Source organism: Periplaneta americana, chromosome 2 (assembly GCF_040183065.1).
Source record: "Periplaneta americana isolate PAMFEO1 chromosome 2, P.americana_PAMFEO1_priV1, whole genome shotgun sequence".
Classification (NCBI taxonomy): Eukaryota; Metazoa; Arthropoda; class Insecta; order Blattodea; family Blattidae; genus Periplaneta; species Periplaneta americana.
Genome location: NC_091118.1, coordinates 101,252,586 through 101,273,832, shown reverse-complemented (window position 1 = coordinate 101,273,832; position 21,247 = coordinate 101,252,586). Strand labels below are relative to the sequence as shown.

The 21,247-nt window shown below is 35.8% G+C and overlaps 1 protein-coding gene across 4 annotated transcripts in view; it reads right to left on the bottom strand.

The window, feature by feature from the left end:
- The window catches only part of LOC138694468 (uncharacterized), a 175,800-nt gene that overhangs the window by 9,297 nt on the left and 145,256 nt on the right, over positions 1 to 21,247 (bottom strand). For 3 of the 4 annotated variants that reach the window (XM_069818210.1, XM_069818212.1, XM_069818211.1), the window contains exon 14: positions 8,662 to 8,879. In XM_069818210.1, the coding sequence (XP_069674311.1) occupies positions 8,662 to 8,879 (218 nt within the window). Of the gene's footprint in view, positions 1 to 8,661; positions 8,880 to 21,247 lie in introns of those variants that run through there. The other variant, XM_069818213.1, reaches the window with a different exon arrangement.

The following is a 21,247-nucleotide window of genomic DNA, read 5'->3' as shown; positions in this document are numbered from 1 at the left end:
ATGTTGTATGCAGACAGTGAAGTATTATTTGCTACTCTGAAGATGACCTCCAAATATCACTACATAATTAGAAAAAATAATCAGAAATTATGATAAAGAAAATTTCATATGATAAAACCAAAGTGTTTGCATTTAAAGGAAAAGATCCTATACCCAGCTAAATATGCCTCAATAACAAATTATTAGAAAGAGTGAACAACTTTAACTACCTTGGATATTCGTTATCATTTACTATAACCTTGACATACAAAATAAAATGATCAAATTTATAAAAACATTATGCACAATAAATTCAATTTTGAAGCCATTATTAGTTCAGGGGAATATACAAATAAAAAATTATAAAACTCTTGCCCGACAGGTTTTATCTTACGAATGCGAGGCTTGGACCATAAAAACTCCTGACTCCTCAAGAATAACCGCTGCTTAGCTGAAGTTCATGAGATGTACAGCTGTCAAAAGAAAAAGTGGCCGCTCTCCTGAAACAAAGTTCCCTTCGGGTATCTTCGCTACAATTCGGAGACAGGCGATGTTACATGTTGTTGGACCACGTTGCCTGATATCTACAGTTATAATTGAAGTATACTGTGTGTTATTCGATAGCATAATGGTAGCGTTCAGGCCTCTTATTCATGAGGTCCTGCGTTCGACTACAACCTCGTGCTCTTTATGTCCTTTTTTGTTCTGTTTTTGAGAGAGACAAACTAGACATAATGGCTCCTTTCTCTTTTATGATTATTTTAGTAATTAACATCAGGTTCATTAATATATTATGCCATGACTTTATCATTGTCATTATGATATTGTGGCTGCAAATGGAAAGAAAAAAGATTTTATTCTCAATAAAATATCTTTCGTGGCATAAACATAACAAATTTACTGGCGTCGGCCTTAAAACATTCAAACAATTAAGCGTTCAAAAAACAAAACAAAAAGCCACAATTCAATATTTAGTCTATCTTCCTCTTATCTCGATCATCTTGCAGTCGAGTGGGCATGGAATTGACTAGTCTTTGCAAATAGCGACTGTTCTTAGACACGATATTCCAGGCATTCTGAACATACACACATAAATGTTCTGTCCATGGGCAGGTCTTTCATTGCAAACCCAGCAATCTCCAATCTTTCCTATTTTCTGCCTTCCTCTTAGTCTCCGCATATGATCCACATATCCTAATGTCGTCTATTATTCTTTTCAACCAGAGACCCAACCAATTCCTTTTTCTCTTTCTAATCAGTTTCAGCATCATTCTTTCTTCACTCACTTTTTCAAACACAATTTTATTTCTTATTCTGTCTGTCCACTTTACACGCACCGTTCTTCTCCACATCCACATTTCAAATGCTTCAATTCGTTTCTCTTCATTTCGTCGTAATGTCCATCTTCTTTCCCCATACAATGCCACACTCCACACAAAGCACTTCACTAGTCTCTTCCTTAGTTCTTTTTCCAGAGGTCCGCAGAAGATCCTTCTTCTTCTATTAAAAGCTTCCTTTGTTCATGTTTGCAGTTTTCTTGGGAAGTATAGGCCTAAATGTGGTAACATCCCGTTGCTTTCCGCACACCACTATCTCTTTCGCATCTTATTAAATTCCAGGGGGCTCAAGCGTGGAGATGAGGAGAGTGGATTTGACTAATTGGGCCCTCTGGACTTCACCGAAAGTCACGGCAAGAGTTAAATATTAATTCTATCAGGATGTTTGACCTGGTCAGAGACCGGGAAATCTCAATTAGCCTTTGCCCCCCGCATCCTGGACTAGCTTCTACGAATCATCAGAAAATCTTAGAGTGTGATTGGGCCAATTTTTCCGAAAATGTTTCCACACTTTTGCTCTCGTAGCTCAGAGGACGAACGTCGGAATTTAGATGTCAACGTCTCAGGTTCAATTCCTCATTACTCCTTTTCATTTTATTGTGGTTCAAGATAGTATATTGTAATAATACAAAAAGAAAAACTAATACCAGTATTATGCAACTGGATTTTTCCAAACCTAATATTAAATTTATGTTATTTATATCGCTAAAGAACGATTACAATATAAATAACTTGAATATTATTTATACAGTATCACTAAAGAACGATAACACAATATAAATGATAAATATAGGTTTGTTTAATTAATATATTGCGAAAGAACAATAACAATATAAATAACTTGAATATTGTTTTATAATGCTAATGAAGGAAAACAGAATATAAATGATAACTTGAATATTATTTAAATCGCTAGAGAACGATAACAATATAAAAAACGTGAATATTATTCATATCGGAATTTCACAGATTTATTACAGATGTATTTAAGAAATTGTAGAAGAATAGTAATTAGTAACAGTGTCCTATTTATTCTTCTTGGAGCCAAATTTGTAACTTTTAAAAGTGTGGTTACTATGTTGAAGTGTATGTGTTGTAACGGATGCTTGATTTGTTATGTATGTGAGTCAGTTATGGGATGCTTGATGTCGTCGCAATGTCGTAATTATAGTTTGATTGTGTTTGTGTGACTATTGTGTATTAATTTATGATGTATGGTACGGAAAGCTGCATATTTGTGTTATAGAAGTGTTACGTATATGTGTTGTTAATGTTTTTGTATGTTTCAAATTGATACCTGATATTTGTTTTGCAATCGCAATGCCTAATTTACGGATTGTTTATGTTTTGTTTACATCGCGTAAGCTAATTTAATTTTCTTTTCCATTTCTCTTTATGCCTATCTTTTTTTGTGTATAAAACTATAGCCCTAACATACATATGTAAAATAGGGCTAACCCCCATTGGAGATACAATAATAATTATTATTCATATCGTTGTAATACGATAACAGAATACAAATGATGACCTGAATTTTGTTCATATCTCTAAAGAACGATAACAAAATATAAATAACGTGATATCCATAAAGAACGATAACTGGATATAAATGATAATTTGAATATCATTTACATCGCTAAAGAACGATTAAAAAATAAAATGAAAACTTGAAGAAGGCCCGAACCCACGACCTTTGAATCATTAAACAAGCACTCTACCGCTGGTCTACGAGGCGCAGATGTGGAACACTTTCATAGTTCCGGAACTGCTTATACAAGCACATGCATCGTGTAACATCGCCGCGACCTGAAGTGGACTTTGAAAATATTCACTGTTCACGAGTGCGACCACTTTTTTTTTTGACAGCTGTACTGCAGGAGTCACAAAATGGGATCACAAAAGAAATGATAATATCCTAAAAGAACTCACAACCGAACCAATATTACAATTCATAAACAGTTAAAGAAAAAATTGGGAAAATCATGTAAGAAGGATGGATAGAACACGCATCCTGAAGCAAAGCCTGCAGTATGCTCCTTGTACAAGAAGATTCGTTGGTCGCATGTTGTTTACACAGGACTGTCAGGCAGAAACCTGAACATAAATTTCAACGTCACATTGTCGACAAAGTAACGCTATCAATGAACACAACCACAGAGTATTAAAAGAATGCTAGAGAGTTAACACTGAATTTAAAAAAAGAAAATGTAACAATTTGCGTGTAAAGTAAAATTCTATCAGTATTGTACTACTGGTGGTAATTTTATCATAGAATAAGCATTTTATGGGGTCCATTATCAGGGAAAAAGTATCATCACAAAACAAGCAACCTGAAAAGACGTTATAATAAAGATATTTTCGGAATAATTTCGTAAAATCTCTGCTTGGTACAAATTCTGTCTTTTAAATATGTACCTGGTACTCTAACACGACCAGTTCAATTTAACTTATATTCAGATATAAGATCGAGAAAATAGTTGTATTGCAGTAAAGCACATATTATATATTTTAAATTGTATACTATACATTAAGGGAGAGAAACGCATGACTTTTTCCCAGGTAGGTACATGATTGTAGCATGAGGGCTTTATAGTGAGGGAAAAATTGTGTTTCAATCCTGTGTGGATATATGACCGGAAGTAAATATTGGTTTATAGACTACCAAGTGGTGATTGTGGTGACAGCACATGAGGCCCTTACCCGCTTACCCAATGGCCCCCCTACACCCTCCCGCCTTAGGTTCATACTGCCATGATGACCAAGCAGCACAGGATCCTTTCCAACAGACCTTCTAAGGTGTCGAAGCACTCTCGGAAGTGCTCTTAAGGAATGAATCCAGGCAGAGATATTGCAAAAGGCTTGGAACCCAGAGATGGTTTCGGAGAGACATTGCTCCTGCAAGTGGACGAAGACATGCGTCATGACCTGAATATGCCTATGGAATGAAATGATGAAGATGAATGATATGATATGAAATCCAAATTCTTTTTCTATGGAGAAGAGGGAGGGAAATTAACCATGGCAATGAAAATTCCAACCCAGAATTTGCCTAAGTAACTGTGAAAAACCACGGAAAAACCAGTCAGGTTGGTCGGTCCAGGGATTTGAACCACAGATCTCCCGCATGCGAGTCCTGTTCAGAACACAACCTTGCCAAAGTCGGGAGACAAATATAATATTTCCTCCATGAGGAAGAAATATTTCTCTCCCTTTAGAGTGTAATATAGCATCTTTGATCACATCTAACTGTGACATAGTTCTGTGATAAAAGTTATGGTCATCATCATACCTTTGATAAAATCTGTGACTGAGAAGAAAGAAAATGACGGACATTAAGTACACATGGTCTATGAAAACCGCAAAAATTTTAATATCACATTATGAGTCACATGAAAAGTTTCATCATCCATTATTAAATACACTTAGTATATATATATATATATATATATATATACAGGATTTCACCAGGGGCGGTTTTTCGGGTGAAGCTCGTGAAGCGGCACTTCATCTGTTTACTAAGCGCGGCTTCACTTATTTACAAGTATTTAAATATTTTATTTTATTTTATTTTATTTCACTTCAATTTTGTCTTTTACGTCCTGCATTGTGGTATGTTCTGCACTTAGGTATTCTGCATTATGGAACACCAGTCCCATAGTCTTGGCGCAGAATGGGGAAGGGTGACAATTGCAGCTATATCCCTCTTTCAGAGGTAGAGCTTCTCAATTTGCGGATTTGTTTACGGGTTACCATGGCAACGAATCCTTGTAAGATTTCTATAGAGTCTGTCTGCGAGGGTACTTGAATCGCTGACAAAACATTTCTCTTGCAGCTGCAAACACCTTATAGCTTCCTGCCTTGGCTCTTTTGAAAGGAAAATAACAGCACGCGAATACAATGAGATAAAATGCCTTGTCTTTCACAGTGTTCACACTTCTTTGTACCTGTTAATTTCAATTTGTGAGACGTGTGAATGGAGTGACTGTGTTATGTCTTGTTGCTAAAACGATATATTAGAAGATTAAGTTAACTAAGCAGTTATTTATTTTTAGTCATAGTTTTATAATTATTTTTAAAAGTGGTGACTCAAATATTTTTATTAACAACGAGGAATGTATCCTATAAACGATATAATGTGTAGCGTGTTACAGACACCATTTTCGCGATGGACTGAAGTTGATGAAAGAGATGTATTGTTAGCGGGGAAACCACCAGCATGGCTCAGTCAATTAAGGCGCTTGCCTGCCGGTCTGAAGTTCCGCTCGGGCGCGGGTTTGATTCCTGCTTGAGCTGATTACCTGGTTAGGTTTTTTCGAGTTTTCCCCAACTGTAAGGTGAAAGTTTGGTAATCTGTGGCGAATCCTCGGCCTCATCTCGCCAAATACCATTTCGCTATCACCAATCTCATCGACGCTAAATAACCTCGTAGTTGATACAGCGTCGTTAAATAACCGACTAAAATAAAAAAAAAAATTGTTAGCGGGGAAACCAACACTTGTTATTAATATATCGGCAAAAAAGTTGAAAAGGAAAGGTGCAAGATCTTGCACCAAACATTTTAAAAGTGCGTGGTACAGTGAATATCAGTGGCTGTGCAGTAGTTCTTATTTGGAAAAATTGTTTTATTGGCCCTGTATATTAGTTGGAATAAAAAAAATCGGCATGGAACTCGGATGGATTTTGTGAAAACAGATTAAGTTTTTGTCAGTTTTTTGAAGAGGCTAAAGAAAGGGGTGAATTTTCAGGGCGGAAATATGTTAAGCTGTCAGAAGGTGAACTTTTTCAGAAGTACAAACAATTATTTTTGAAATACTTGATGTCATATTTATGCAAGTTAACACTAGATATCAAGATATTGGACAGCTTCAGTTTTGCTCTTTTGCCAATACTTTAAAATTTCTTCAGTATTCTAATATTTTTCCTTCTAATTCCTTGCCACTCTACAAAAGACTTTCCCAAATTTGTTCAAAGTAAGTCGTTTGAAAACAGAACTAGAGCTTCTCTATGCAGATCATGAGTACCAGAACATTTCTCCTGATACAAGCACTGAAACTTGTAAGAGAAGACAAAGACGTATTGAAGAAACCTATAGGCTCTTTTCCCTTATTGTGACATTACAATCAACAAGCGTTGCAGTGAAGCGAAGTTTTTGTGTTTTTTTATGCACTCAACCGCATAAAGACAAATCTTCGCAATTCAATGGTACAAGAGAGATTAACATCTCTGGCGTGCATCTCCATTCACAAGGACTTGCTACATGATCTGATTGAGAAGCAGCCATTTCATGACGACATCATTGACAAATTCTCCATCCGTTGAGACAGACGAATCAACTTAATCTACAAAAACTAGGTAAGTCGTACATCATGTCCCTTAATAAAAGAGCTTCACCAACTTTTGAGGTTGCGAGCTGCCACTGGATTTCACATCTTCACACTGAAGTTTCCTCAGTAGAGTTTGACGGATTCGTTTTGTATCTTTTCTCCCTACCCAATCTCTAACCCAAACCGTCAGCTTAGTGTGTAAACCTTACTTACTTACTGGCTTTTAAGGAAACCGGAGGTTCATTGCTGCCCTTACATAAGCTCGCCATAGGTCCCTATCCTGAGCAAGATCAATTCAGTCTCTATCATCATATCCCACCTCCTTCAAATCCATTTTAATATTATCTTCCCATCTACGTCTCGGCCTCCCCAAAGGTCTTTTTCCCTCTGGCCTCCCAACTAACACTCTATATGCATTTCTGGATTCGCCCATATGTGCTACATGCCCTGCCCATCTCAAACGTCTGGATTTAATGTTCCTAATTATGTCAGGTGAAGAATACAATGCGTGCAGTTCTGTGTTGTGTAACTTTCTCCATTCTCCTGTAACTTCATCCCTCTTAGCCCCAAATATTTTCCTAAGCACCTTATTCTCAAACACCCTTAACCTATGTTCCTCTCTCACAGTGTGAGTCCAAGTTGCACAACCATAAAGAACAACCGGTAATATAACTGTTTTATAAATTCTAACTTTCAGATTTTTTGACAGCAGACTGGATGATAAAAGTTAGAGTTTAAACCTAACTGACAAAAAGGACATTTTACAAGGAAAACAAAAAAAACTGTTCACACCTGTGGAGTAATAGTTAGCACGTCTGGCCACAAAGCCAGGTGGTTCGGTTTCCAGTCGAGGCAAGTTACCTGGTTGAGGTCTTTTGTGGGGTTTTTTCTCAATCTATATGAGCAAATGCTGGGTAACTATCGGTGCTGTACCCCGGACTCATTTCACCGGCATTATCACCTTCATCTCATTCAGACGCTAAATAACCTGAGATGTTGATAAAGCGTCGAAAACAGCCTACTAAAAAAAATTGAGTATAAATTAACTCAGAAACATCACTATCTGTACTTTGGATTTGGTTCTAAAGTTTCAGAGTTTATTTATACTCAGTTTTTTGTTTCCCCTGTAAAATTTCCTTTTTGTTAACAGGTTTACACTCTAATCCAGCGAAATACGTTTTTTCTTTGATTTCTTCTTTAGTATTAATGCAATAACCATTACTGCATTTTCAGTTGCAACAAACACAGAACTATTGTGGATCCATTATTAGAGCTGTGATGAAAGATATGATAAAAGCTTTGTCGTAGTGTAATATACTCAAAATCTTACATTTGATTATATATATGATCAAAATTTTATCATATTCTGTGACAGATAAATTTGATAGTGTAATAAGGGAGAGACAATGTAGCAAAGAAACATTTCATTAGTTGCTATGACATTTCCTTACGCTCAATGAAATAGCTCTAGCAAACTTCAATAACAAGAGTTTCAGAAATAAATTGCGATAATTTATTCTCGGTCATGGAAAAAATAATACATACATAATGTGATCGAAACACAATTTTTTCGTCGTGATAAATCCCTCAGACTACAATCCTGTACCTCAGAAAAAATCATGCGTTTCTCAACCTTTTCTACGACTGGGAGTGAATTGTCGCATTTTATTTCTGAAATTCTTATTACTGAAACTCGCTGAAGCTATTTTTTTTTTTGAGTGCATATGCACAGATGTAAAGGAAATATCATAGCAACAACGATTTATATGTTTCATTGTTAATATTTCTCTCTCTGCGGAGGAAATGTTACATTTCTCTCCTGATTTTGGTAACCTAGAAACCGGCATTTACTCCCAGTCATGGAAAAAAATGTATTGTTATATACACTCTTAATTTCTATTAATAATAAACTTAAACGTATTTTAAAGATCTCTGCAACATTGCATCGCACTCCTGGAGAAAATGTGTTGCATCCAGACTAGAAGTCACTCCATTTAACGAAAAAAATGAGGAAAACTTACCAGCTTTGTCTTTATTGTCCTTTCTCACATCTGGAGGCGCTACCATTGCCACCAGCTCTCCTGGACGCCTGAGAAGCAAGCGTCCTACACCTTCACATCTGCGTAGCACCTCACTGCGTACCAGGTGATTTCGTACCTCAGTTAACAGCCAAGTGCATCCTTCAAGCCAGTCTGGCACTGAACCGAAGTCTACTAGAAGTTGTAATGCACCCCATTCACTGCAATATGCCATAAAAATTCAGATGATCAGAAACAGAATTCTTGACTACATTCGTACTTGGAGTAATTTTCAAATTAACTCACTTTATCCTCAACATTCAAACACTGTTATTTAATATAGAAATGTTAAATTTTCTTTTAGGAGTAATGTTTATTTACTTTTCTTACTAAATGTATTACTATTGATCATAAAAATATGACAATTTGAAAATTAGACAAATCATCTATCATGTAAAAGAGAAATTAACCCTGATAAAATCTTTTTAATACTACGCAGCATCAGTTAAGCAATATCTAAATAAATTAAATAAACTCATAAAATGTTAAGTAAATACTTTAAGGACCTATGGGGAAATGCAAAAATATGATTTGAAACTTCTATGACTTCGATTGTTTTATCAGTGGCTGCTTTTGACCAAATTGCAAGTTTGCAAAATCACAATTGAGGCCATCAGAACAATAGTGATCTAAGTAACATGAAAGATGCTCTGAGTTATTTAACTTTGGAAGTTGAAACATAGCATACCTTCAGTTCACGTAGTAAACTTTTTGTCCAACACAATGCAACTAAGTGATGGCGCTCAAGTATATCACTGTATCCCTCAATTTATATATTAATATGCCAGTGCACTTTCCTCATTTTTAGAAAATTTGTTGCTTATATCACTGAGGTTCTAACGGCCTCAATTATTCGACAACGCAGTGATCTCAATTTCTTGACACAATTATCGTCATGAATTTTTGTGAAAACTTCGTGAAATATATGTAATAAATAGGTACAACGGACATGTGCTCTATCTTTCCTAATGCTTTATTGAGGCCAACACTGTGCTTAGGCAGTTGCTCATGTAGTGCCACTATTACTGTTACTGTTTTCTACATATTGTAACTTTATTTACAAAACAACAATGTAATTTTATTATTTCAACAATAATTCCTTTCTACAATTCACCTTAAACGCTCTCGTCAACAATAGGATTTGCACTCAACACAGTAACACAGTATTCGTTATTGCACTCCACAGACGACAATGACAATTTACTTGGAATATTGAGAACAACAATGAACTGATAATTTTAACTAATGTTCACAAAGCACTATTTACAAATCCGAACTGTCAGTTCTCAGTTCACAGTTCTTTTAGCTCAATCACTCGAGTTCACATTATCTCGAACCCCAGACCTTAGCGACAGTCCACTGAACTTCGAAGTCAGGTCCCTCCAACTGCGGTCCACTGCACTCGAACTCAGGACTTCCGGCTCCACAGTTACGGACACAACTCAAGTCGAACTTGGTCCCAAAGCTGGCTTCACTGCTACCCAAGACTGGCTGGCTTGCTATCCACTGACTTTAATACTGCCTTACTGACTGACTGATGTTCACTTGCGTCTTCTCTTTTATAACCAAACCATAGTTTCTGGAGAGTTCGCGATCTCGAATAATCCCGATATCTCCCGTCTCTGTCGCGGTCGCTCCCTCTCCTCTCTTCGCCACAACACATGCCCCAGAAGCAGATGCGCGCGCAACCTGCCCATCACGGCCGACCTTGCACTTCCTTCTGCTGGTCGTGAGATCGAATCTCACGTGGCTATCACAATATTTTCAATGTGCGTACGTTAAACAACCCTTCTACCATTATCTATAATCGAAGGATAAGTTTCAGCTTACAGCGTCACGTGTGTTTTCAAGTGCCTTCCTGTGCATCTCACTGTATGTGTTGCTGTAAAGTGATTTATATTCTGAGGTGAATAGAGCACTTTTTTGAAGGGTTAGAACCTAAGAACCATATTAATTTTGTAATATGACGAATAATGTACCTTATGAAGTTATTAAATTTCTCACTCTGAATGATTATTGATTTTTTAAATAATTTATTAAGCTATTTCTCACATTATAGTTCTGAATATATGTAATGTCAGATTAATGTTGTGTGGAACATTTATTTGTAAATGACACTAAAAATAAACAAATTCCACAGTCCGTTATCAAAATTTTTTTCAAGATATTTCTTAAAAAACATTATTATTATTATTATTATTATTATTATTATTATTATTATTATTATTATTATTATTCTTTGTGTTAGTTAAACTGTTCGCAGTATTCTGTCAAACTTTCATAGCTGGTATTATCTTATCTGTGATAGCTAAATGAAATACGTCATGTGAAGAAAATTGGAGAAGAATCGGTAACACTCCATTAACTTTGGTTATGAGTAGTGGCATTATTTTTTCGCAATATACTATGTGTGTTATCGCTCTATTTCCCCTTAAATTTTTGACAAGAAGCTTTGTATTTGATCTGTTCTTTGGTATGTTTAAATTTTACCTTATTAGAAAGGTAGATAATTATATAAATGGCAGTGCTAATAAATATTTATTATTCCTTCATTTTAGCCCTAATTAATACAGTAAATGGATTTTTTTCACACATCTACATCAAATTTACTTTGACAAGCACTGACCATGGAGAGGAGAACAACCAGGTGCTCTGGATTGAAGCTACAAGACGCGGACAAAACCGCAGAGCAGAGATAAGAGGCACTAGGAAAAATCAGAACGGCAATCTGAAGGCAGCAGACAGGACAGGATGGCTATACGTGGGAAAAATACACCCGTCAATGAAAAAAGAGAATGTAATGGAGTACTTACAGGTAAACGGAATAAGCGGTGACATCGAATGAGGAACAACTGGATATGAAAGGTTATAACAAATCATTCAGAACTGGGATACCCTTCAACAGTCTACACGTGGTGAACCATCCAGACTTCTGGCCGGAAGGGATATTGGTTAGACAATACATTTTTCGGAACCCAAGGAACACAGGAGTATGGCTGGCAACCAGTGGCATATACTGGTTAAAGGGTTTGGGCTACCGCTGACCCTATTATTACACAAAATATATCTAACAATTACTTTAATTTTAATTACTATGGTAAAACTAATAATACAAAATTATTACATTATGTTATATTATAAACTTTTTCTTTTGTAATTTCCTTGGGCTATCGCTGGTAGCCCCGGTAGCCCGCAAAATACGCCCCTGCTGGCAACAGAAGTCCACAGAGAGGAAAAAAAAAACTAAGGTAAATGCCCGGACAGGAACACACAGCAAGAAACTAAATGCCTAAGCTGAAATATAGAAGGCCTTCTCAACGCTGTCGACCAAACAAATGACATATTCGAAAATTATGACCTCACAATTCTTGTAGAAACCTTCCTGAGGAAAGAATGGGACACAAACAGTTTTTACGCAGTACTTATGTTAGCAGAACAAAGCCCACTTGGAAGACCCAAGGGTGGAATCACTTGTCTGATACACCCTAAGCTCTCGCCTTTTCAAATGATCCACAAAACGGATCATATACTCGCCATAAGAACAAAGACCTGCTGCATCAGAGGTGTCTACATTCAACCAGAACTCCGGAAAGACCATATTATAGACGGGCTAAGCAAAGCTCTACTGAAAGTAACAAGAAACGAGATGCTAATACTGGCAGGCGATTTGAATTGCCGAATCGATCGCCCAGACACAAAAACAACCACCATAATAAGCTTCCTAGAATCAGAGGGACTGACACTGATCAACAATAAAGATACCAAGAGATACACTGGACCAATTGGGAGCAGCATAATGGATCTCGTCTTCGGAAATATGAACGGAGCAACCCTGGACTGCCAAAGAGTACTATAAAACATAATTATAAGGAAACATCTCCCTATAGAAACAAACTTCCACCTAGAAGATAAAACTGGCATCGCAGATACAGAAAATCATCCTGACACCTGCATATCACGGAGGATAATCGCCGACAATGTAACAAAACTGGCTGAAGTAGTCCCCAACTCATAGAGACGATTCAGAAAGAGAACTTAAACAAATCAGCAAAGAGATTCGAAGAGACAATATAAAGCTCAATTGAGACTATGCCCATCAAAGAGAGAAAAGCGAAGCCATGGTTCGATGCAGCATGCTTCAATGTAAGAAGAACAGTACTGAAGGCTCTACACAAGTCAATCAAAACCACATCAGTGGAAGATCTACAAAAATATGCACAAAAGAGACGTGACTATAAACAATTAATATGAGAAAAGAAAAAACAATACTTAATTAAGGAGGAGTCCCGGATGGTTAAAGAAGCAGAGGAGAACCCTTTCAGTATATTACACCACAGGAAGCAAAGATTTCCTAGGAACATCGATATGGAGACATGGACGACAACACTTCAGCAGAGTACTACAGCACAAGGAGACTAGGCCAAAACCCGTGAGAGACATCAGCGAAATAGATAATGCAGACCTTTTCACAGCAGATGAGATCATAACAGTGATCGCACAAACAAAAGACTGGAAAACTTACGGACAAGACAGGATATACAACGAACACCTCAAGGCAAGTGCCACAGTACTGAAAGATGTATGGACTGAACTGCTAAACCAATACATCCGTATGGCACACATTCCAGACAACTGGAGAAACTCTATTATAAAGGTCCTTTACAAAGGCAAGGGAGACATCGGAGACCCTCATTCCTACAGAGGAATCACTCTAGAATGCACACCTTTGAAGATCCTGACCAAGCTGCTGACCAACAGGTTAACCAAAATGGTAGACAACCACATCCCAGAGGAACAACTCGGTTTCCGAAGAGGATGGTCCATAGTACATGCAGTGCAATGCCTGCAACAGGACATAGCGAAAGCGTTAGAGCAACAAAAAGGCAAGCTTTATGCGCTATTCATTGACTATTCGAAGGCCTTCGACATCATAAATGGAGAGAAACTAGCCAACAAAGTGGGAAACCTACTGGGAGAAGGATCATTCGAAACATACTTACCAATAACTCGGTACAGATAGATGACAATCTAAAAAGATCCTGCTCGCTGGCGCAAACAAATGGGGTACTCCAAGGGGACCCTCTAAGCCCACTCCTCTTTAACATAGCAACAATGGACATAGTCAGAGCAGCGAACCAGAGTAATACACAGATATATATGTACGCAGATGACATGGTGCTGACATCCAGATCACAAGAAGAACTCACAACTGCTTTCGACCGTCTGACAGAATGGGCTAATGAAAATGATCTACAGCTGAATGACAAGAAAACGGTAATGATGGTGTTTCGAAAGGGTGGAAGATTACCAAGTAACACTGGCATAACATACAATGGCACCTCTTTAAAAATAGTGAACAGCTTCAAATACCTGGGGGTGACCCTCTAAACTGAAGGAAATATATATATATATATATATATATATATATATATATATATATATATATATACAGAATATGTCAAGGAAAGGTCGTCAGCAGCTATTGTTACAATGAACGACATCAAGCTTTTAAACAAGATGTCTATGCAAACAGCACTAGACCTTCTCAGACTGAAAATCACCCCCATCACCACTTATGGCATAGAGATAATATGGAAGCATTTGAAAAAACGAGACCTTATGGAGCTAGAGAGAATAAAGTCGACGTTCCTAAAGAAAGCCATGTGTCTCTCAAAATATACACTATCGGATTGGTATACAATCAATCATGGCCTGTTACCAATCTAAATGCAGCTACAGACGATTTTCGTGGTAAATAGGGAATTAACTGTGGATTATGATGCAGAGAGTTCCATTTTTTCCCTTGAGATTGTGTTATCAAATTTTGGTTGTTGACGTCTAAGTATGTAGATTTAATAAATCTTTTCACAGAGTAATACGTAGATTTAGTAACAGATCTGTAAGTAGCAGTGTTGCCCTTCTTTGCTAAAGCATCCGCATTCTCGTTTCCCAGGATTCCACAATGGGATGGTATCCATTGGAATACAATTCTTTTATTGAGTGATATTAATTGAGAGAGCATTTTAGTTATTTCTGCTGTTTGAGATGAAGGTGTGTGTTTAGAGACTATTGATAGAATAGCTCCTTTGGAGTCTGACAATATAACTGCATTTTTAAATTTATTGATGTGGCATAGAAGATTCCTGAGACTTTCACTTATTGCAATGATTTCTCCATCAAAACTTGTTGTTCCCTATCCAAGAGATCTATAAAGTGAGAAGACACAGCACGTAACACCTGCACCGGCACCTTGTTCTCTGGAGATCAAGGATCCGTCGGTGTATAAATGAAGCCAGTTTTGTGGAGGGTACCTAATATTAATTGTCTCTAAAGACAATTGTTTCAGTATTTCAGTGTTTACTTCTGATTTCAGTATTTCTTCTGTTAAATTTAGATTATACTCTATATTTAATAGAGTTAAAGGGCTTGGTTTAATTTGTAATTTTTCTTTTAAATTCGGGATACTGATTTTCTGTTTTAATTCTTGAACCATGGATATGAAACTTTTTTGAGTTTTTAATCTACAGAGAGGACTGTATGAATGCCAATAATTGTTTCCCAGTAATCTGATAAGTTTTTCATATTGAATCAGTGCTTTTTCTTCTATTGTCATTTTTATGCTGTTAATGTTAGTGAGGAATCTCATAGAATCTATTGGAGTTGTTTTGATTCCACCAGTAATGAGCCTGAGAGCTTAGTTTTGAACATATTCTATGTCGTTTATGAAAGGTGAAGTAATTAAAATTTCTCCGCAGTATGTCAGCACTGGCTGTATAAACATTTTGTATGTAGTGTTCAAAGTATTTCTAGAGCATTCCCATTTCTTTCCTGCTAGTCTTTTTAGAAGGGAGAATCTTTTAAGAGCTTTTTCAGAAATGTATTTCAAGTGGTTCCTCCATGTTAACTTACTATCGAAAATAACTCCAAGATATTTGGATTCATAAGTCCTAGGAAGATGTTGGCCAATGTATTGGATATTGAATTCTCTTTCTTTTTTACCAAGTGAAAATATTTGGTAGTTACTTTTGCTTAAATTGAGTGTCATCAAATTTGATGTATTCCATTGATTTAGAGCTTTAAGAGCAGAATTTTGAATTTTCCCTCTATGTCTGTAAGATCCGGAAGTCTACAAAACTATATCATCTGTAAATAGGGCTATTTTCATGTTTTATTCCTCCAATAGGGAGGGTAAGCCATTTATATAAATACTGAATAAAGTTGTACTGAGGACAGCGCCTTGAGGTAGTCCTCGATATGTTTGTCTGTAACTAGAAAGTGAGTTATTGAATTTAGTGGTAATGAATCTTTGACTAAGGAATTCTGATATCCATCTGAACATATTGCTGGAGATACCTAATTTCTGGAGTTTTAGTAATAATTTATTTCTCCAAACAGAGTCATATGCTAACTGAAAGTCAATAAATATTGCCAAGGTATCTTCTTTCTTGTTAAAACTGTCTTTTATTTCTTGTCCGAGGCGTATGACTTGTTCATTAGTAGAGTGTAGTTGTCGAAAGCTTGTCTTGGTGATAAAAGATTTTGGGATTCTAAATACCAAGTTAATCTGTTGGAGATCATTAACTTCACAGTGATCAGAAATATATGCAAATGCATATTTGTATCAGAACGGCATATCTTAATGAAACTTTGTCATTACATGTTTCATGTTAAATTAAGATCACTGACGCATAGTTGTTCGTGCATATATTGGATGTTAGTGCATATTTCGTGCATATGTTTATTATTTTTTCCTTTTCGTAGCGAAAACAGTTTTCTAGTTTTATGGACTTTGGTCAGACATGTACCGTAACTCTTTAAAGGACACATCAGTGTTGCTGGACAGTTGTTATGGAGCAGAGGAATCCAATACGGAACCTTTGTATTAGTAAGAGTTACAGAGGAGGTTCGGAATTCATTTCCGGATGTAAATAGTTTAATATACTCTGTGAAAAAAGTGTTTTTAAAAGCAAATTTCAGGATAAGCACATACAGAGAGATGCTGCAAATGTTCCTTTACCTCCAGAGCCTGTCATTACAAGATGGGGGACTTCTCTTGAGTCTGCTGTTTTTTACAGTGACCATTTTTTTTATAAGAGTGGTATGACATTTTAATTTTGAAATACATAATTTATTTACTGCTCTCAAATTTCCTTCTGATATTAACTCTTACTCATTCAGGTACTAAACTCAATTGACGATGAGGTTGCACGTGTTGCAGTTGCGAAGAAAGCCATGGCTTCACCCATGTGCATAAGAAGCTTGCATAGGTATATAAAATCAAATTTTTACATTCTTTCCAGCAGCATCAAGCAACTACAAACGCAGGGCGTGCAGCTTAGTGAAGCTTTAAAGGTGCTTGATGTTGCAATCAAATGTGTGGATGCAGCTGGTGGTAAACAAGGTGGGGTCATCTAAGAGAAATTGGCTATCGTTCTCGCTAAGAATGAAGGACTAAAGAAGATGAGGGTTATTAGCAAAATCCTTCAAGGGTATGATAGTGATATGGAGTTGACCCTACCATATTGCCGGATTATATGTTTTGTCCCCTCACATCATGTGATGTGGAAAGAACTTTTTATATGTATAAGTTCATATTTATTGACAGGAGAAACAAGTTGGATCCTGATAATATGGAAAGGATTATTGTATCACAAAGTTTTACACAATTATGCCTTATGAAAGAAAATTAATTGTCTGTGTAAAATTGGTTTCAATTAAATTAACAATAGCCATTAAGGCTGTAACTAAGAAATTACAGTGACTTTTTCTTTAAGCCCAATAATTTGAATATTTCCTGTTACCGGTATATGAAAAGTGTTTTGTTTTTCATAGGATTTTATCTATGGTAGGTTTGCCAAATTTTCAGTTTTTAGTGCATAAATGTGCATATTTAGGAATTTTTAGTGCATATATAAGCATATTTCGGCATTTTAATGCATATTTTCCTGCATATTTTAGGTTTTTTAGTGCATATATTTCTCAACACTAATAAGAGTTATGACTTCTCTTGGTCTTTAGGGAATCTGAATAACTACAGACTCAGAGAGATTTTAGTTTGTTGTTACTGAAGTTTACAGCACTACACACATTTCCTTTATTCAGAGACATTATTAAAAATTTATTAACAATCCATGCCCTTTTCATAAGATCGTGCTGGAATTAGCAATATTTGACTATGGTAGCAATCATAAGACCTATTGCTTCACCTTACCAGCCACTTGGGCGCTACTGTCGTATCAGCTGTCAAGTGTTGCCAAAAAAGTGTTGGAGTTGCGCGACTGTATGTATTAGACTGTGACAGTACCAGTATGTATTAGGCATTATGCAGTACCTTATTCTTTACTGTCTTTGGAAGTTAATTTAATATTGACGGGATTTAAACACTCTATCATGCATTTTGTTTGTATATATCAGGCTGTAATATCGATCGTCTGGTTCAAAAGTGCGACAACTCAAAAAAACAAGTTTTGAGATATCTTCAGGTGAAAGTTTCAAATAAATCACTTAGAAAGTAACAGAGTTCTGGTTCATAACCACGACAATTAGAAATGAGTCAGTATTCAGGACGAGTTTATCACAATCTTCCAGTTCATTATTAATACATTTCGAAATGTACTAATAATGAATTAGTAAAGTCCATAGTTATAATTATTTCTAAAGCAGTTTATTTAGTTTTTTTTCTTTTTGGTTGTAAATATGACTTATCTCAATACTGAATCGGAAAGAACTCCGAAAGGGGCTTTCAGTAGTATACATAACTAAAAAATGGCAATTTTTGAGTTGTCGCACTCTTGAACTGGACGATCGATATGATATTATTTTTCCTGATTTTATCAATAATTCAAAGAAAATTTCATAATCTAGTAAAAATGTAACAACACTAAAAGTTTAGCCCCTATATAATTATTTAAAATACATAAAACGAATAAAATCAGTTGTATTATAAATTGAATTAATTCAAATGTGTAGTTACTTTAAGGTACAGAGTATCATCACCTGTCCTGGATTCCTGACGAGAGAACTATATATATTCTTTTGGCCATAAAATTAAATGCTGGGATCTCCTTGTGTCCGGTATTGTATGTGGTTCAACTCGATGGACAGGAAGATTTCAATCATTCATAGCTGTAAAACTTATATTTGTAGCTATATTCAAAACATTAAAAAAAAGTTTCTTCGGCTAGCACAAAAATGTGAGAAAAAGAAATTAATCCAACTGATTGGTTAATGCAATAGATAACTTTTAATTTGTATTTCTTTTAGTTATATTGTCTACAGTAATCCTATTGGGTGCAATAAATAATTATAGCATCTACCTTACTGCAAGGAAATACATTGACTTCGGAATGGGAGTGTCGTCCTTTGAAAAATGGGCGAATAGCTTAGAAGAGAAGAGAAATGCTTATAATAGACTGAAGAAAGAAGTAGTTTTGCTTTGTGAAAAATGGGATCTCCTGACATAGACGTAAAAATATAACAGAAGCCAGAACATTTTTAAGAGTTGTGTGGCAGCCATCTCTGTGATAATGAATCAAATTTCAGAATTAATATTTCATTAAGTTCTACATAATATATGTTTAGCTGAAAAAAAGAAATGCATGAGCTGGAGTTGATGCAAGACTTTACTGATGCAAGAAGGAAACCATCTAATTGACCGTTTGGCACCAAGAATGGTGACTTTTTTCCTGACCCAGGATACTGGTGAGTAATTAATTATCCATGCAGCTTAACTTTCTTTAATTGATACTCATAATAACATTACACCATTAGACAGAATGCATACTTACTCTCATCTAGGTAATCAAATTAAAATAAGGGCCTAGGATAATACCTTTCGGGAGGGGGCTATAAACTATACATCCTCCACTACATGTGGTCACATGCACAAAACTGATAAACTGTTTATGCTTGATAAACTAAATCACGCTACTTACTCTGTATTAATTATCTACTATATATTTTTATATAATTTTCTATTTATTTCACATCTTAAATCTACAGGGACATCATTTTATTTTTACTAACATTTTTAATATTAACCTGGCTATATCTTTGAATTAAAGGTCTAGAACCAGAAACACCGCTTACTCCCCCTTCCAAGACTGGTGTTCGATGATACTGGCGTAAAATACAAATCTCTTTACTAGGTATAGGAGGGAAGGAAAGTAGTTCATCCATTTAATGTAAACTAGGGAATATCGCAATTTTGAGTTTGATAATTTTCATTAGGTTTTTGTTTAACCAAAATACAGTACTGTATTAACACTTAGTGTATTTACTCACGAATTGACCTATCCATTCGGACGTATTAATTATGCAGTATATATTATACTGTTACAGCACATTAGCATACAATATAGAGAATGAAGTTAAATTAAAAAATAATCATAATATGGATATTTAAACACATTTTTAAAATGGTGACCATTCATTTCGATACAGGCTTCAGTTCTTTTGTGCATATTACTGCACTATAGACTATTGTACCTAATTCCAATTACCAGTTTCGTCCTTCGTGCTAGTAACTCAAGTTGAAATAATTCTGTGCCTACTCTATAAAAAGAGTACTTTACGTACTGTAAATTTAATCTTCACTTCTGCCCGATCCGAAAAGATAAAATTACTCAGAAATGCTATCTATTGTCCGTCCAAGTAGTTATGTCGCAGGGTCGTAGAAAGGGGGGATCACATGGCAGTTAATTACTTAACGAGGCCCTTTTACTTAAGTTATTTTAAACAATTGTATAATATTACGTAGACGTCCAATTCCTAACAGAAAGTAATGTTTTTAGAAAAGAGCTAAGACAGCCCAGTTACTAGACTTTACAGAGGAGCGAACAGAAGCAGGTGGGGGAAACCAGGATGCGACATAGGCAAACGGACGACAGTATCTGTGCGAAAATATGATTCTATATTGAAAGCTCTTTTGTCACTGGAAAACGCGAACATATTTCTGGAACGAACTATACTCACTAACTCAGTACCGGTACTGCATATGCGGCCTTGTCTCTGTGTGGCGAACGATTGTAAGTTTACTAGTAGAGGTGGTGGGAGTGAAGTACATTCAAAAACTCAGGTACAATAAAAATTGAAGTAAAATTAAAATGATGTCCCTGTACAATTCTGATGTAAGATCTATGGAATACAATAAATTTAACGTAATATAGGCCTACTGGTAATAAAAAAATATTCAGTACAACATGGACACAATAAAGTTCAGTTAAATTTCTCATTTCCGGTAAAAATTATTCGTCCAGTCATTTCTTTCTCCACTATTTCACTAATAAAGCTTCATAGGTACGACTATGGGTAACTGTTGGAGCTAGACGTAACTTCGTCAACAGATGTCAAATCTTTCTTTACCTGATGTTAATAGTGATAGAAGTGACCTTGGCGAGCAGTTTAACTTGATTATATACAATAAAGGTAATTTTAAATTACATTATTTATCCTATCACAGTGCCGGCAGTCATTCGGCAGGCATTTTCTTTATATGTTTAATTAAATTTTCATATTTATTGGTTTATAA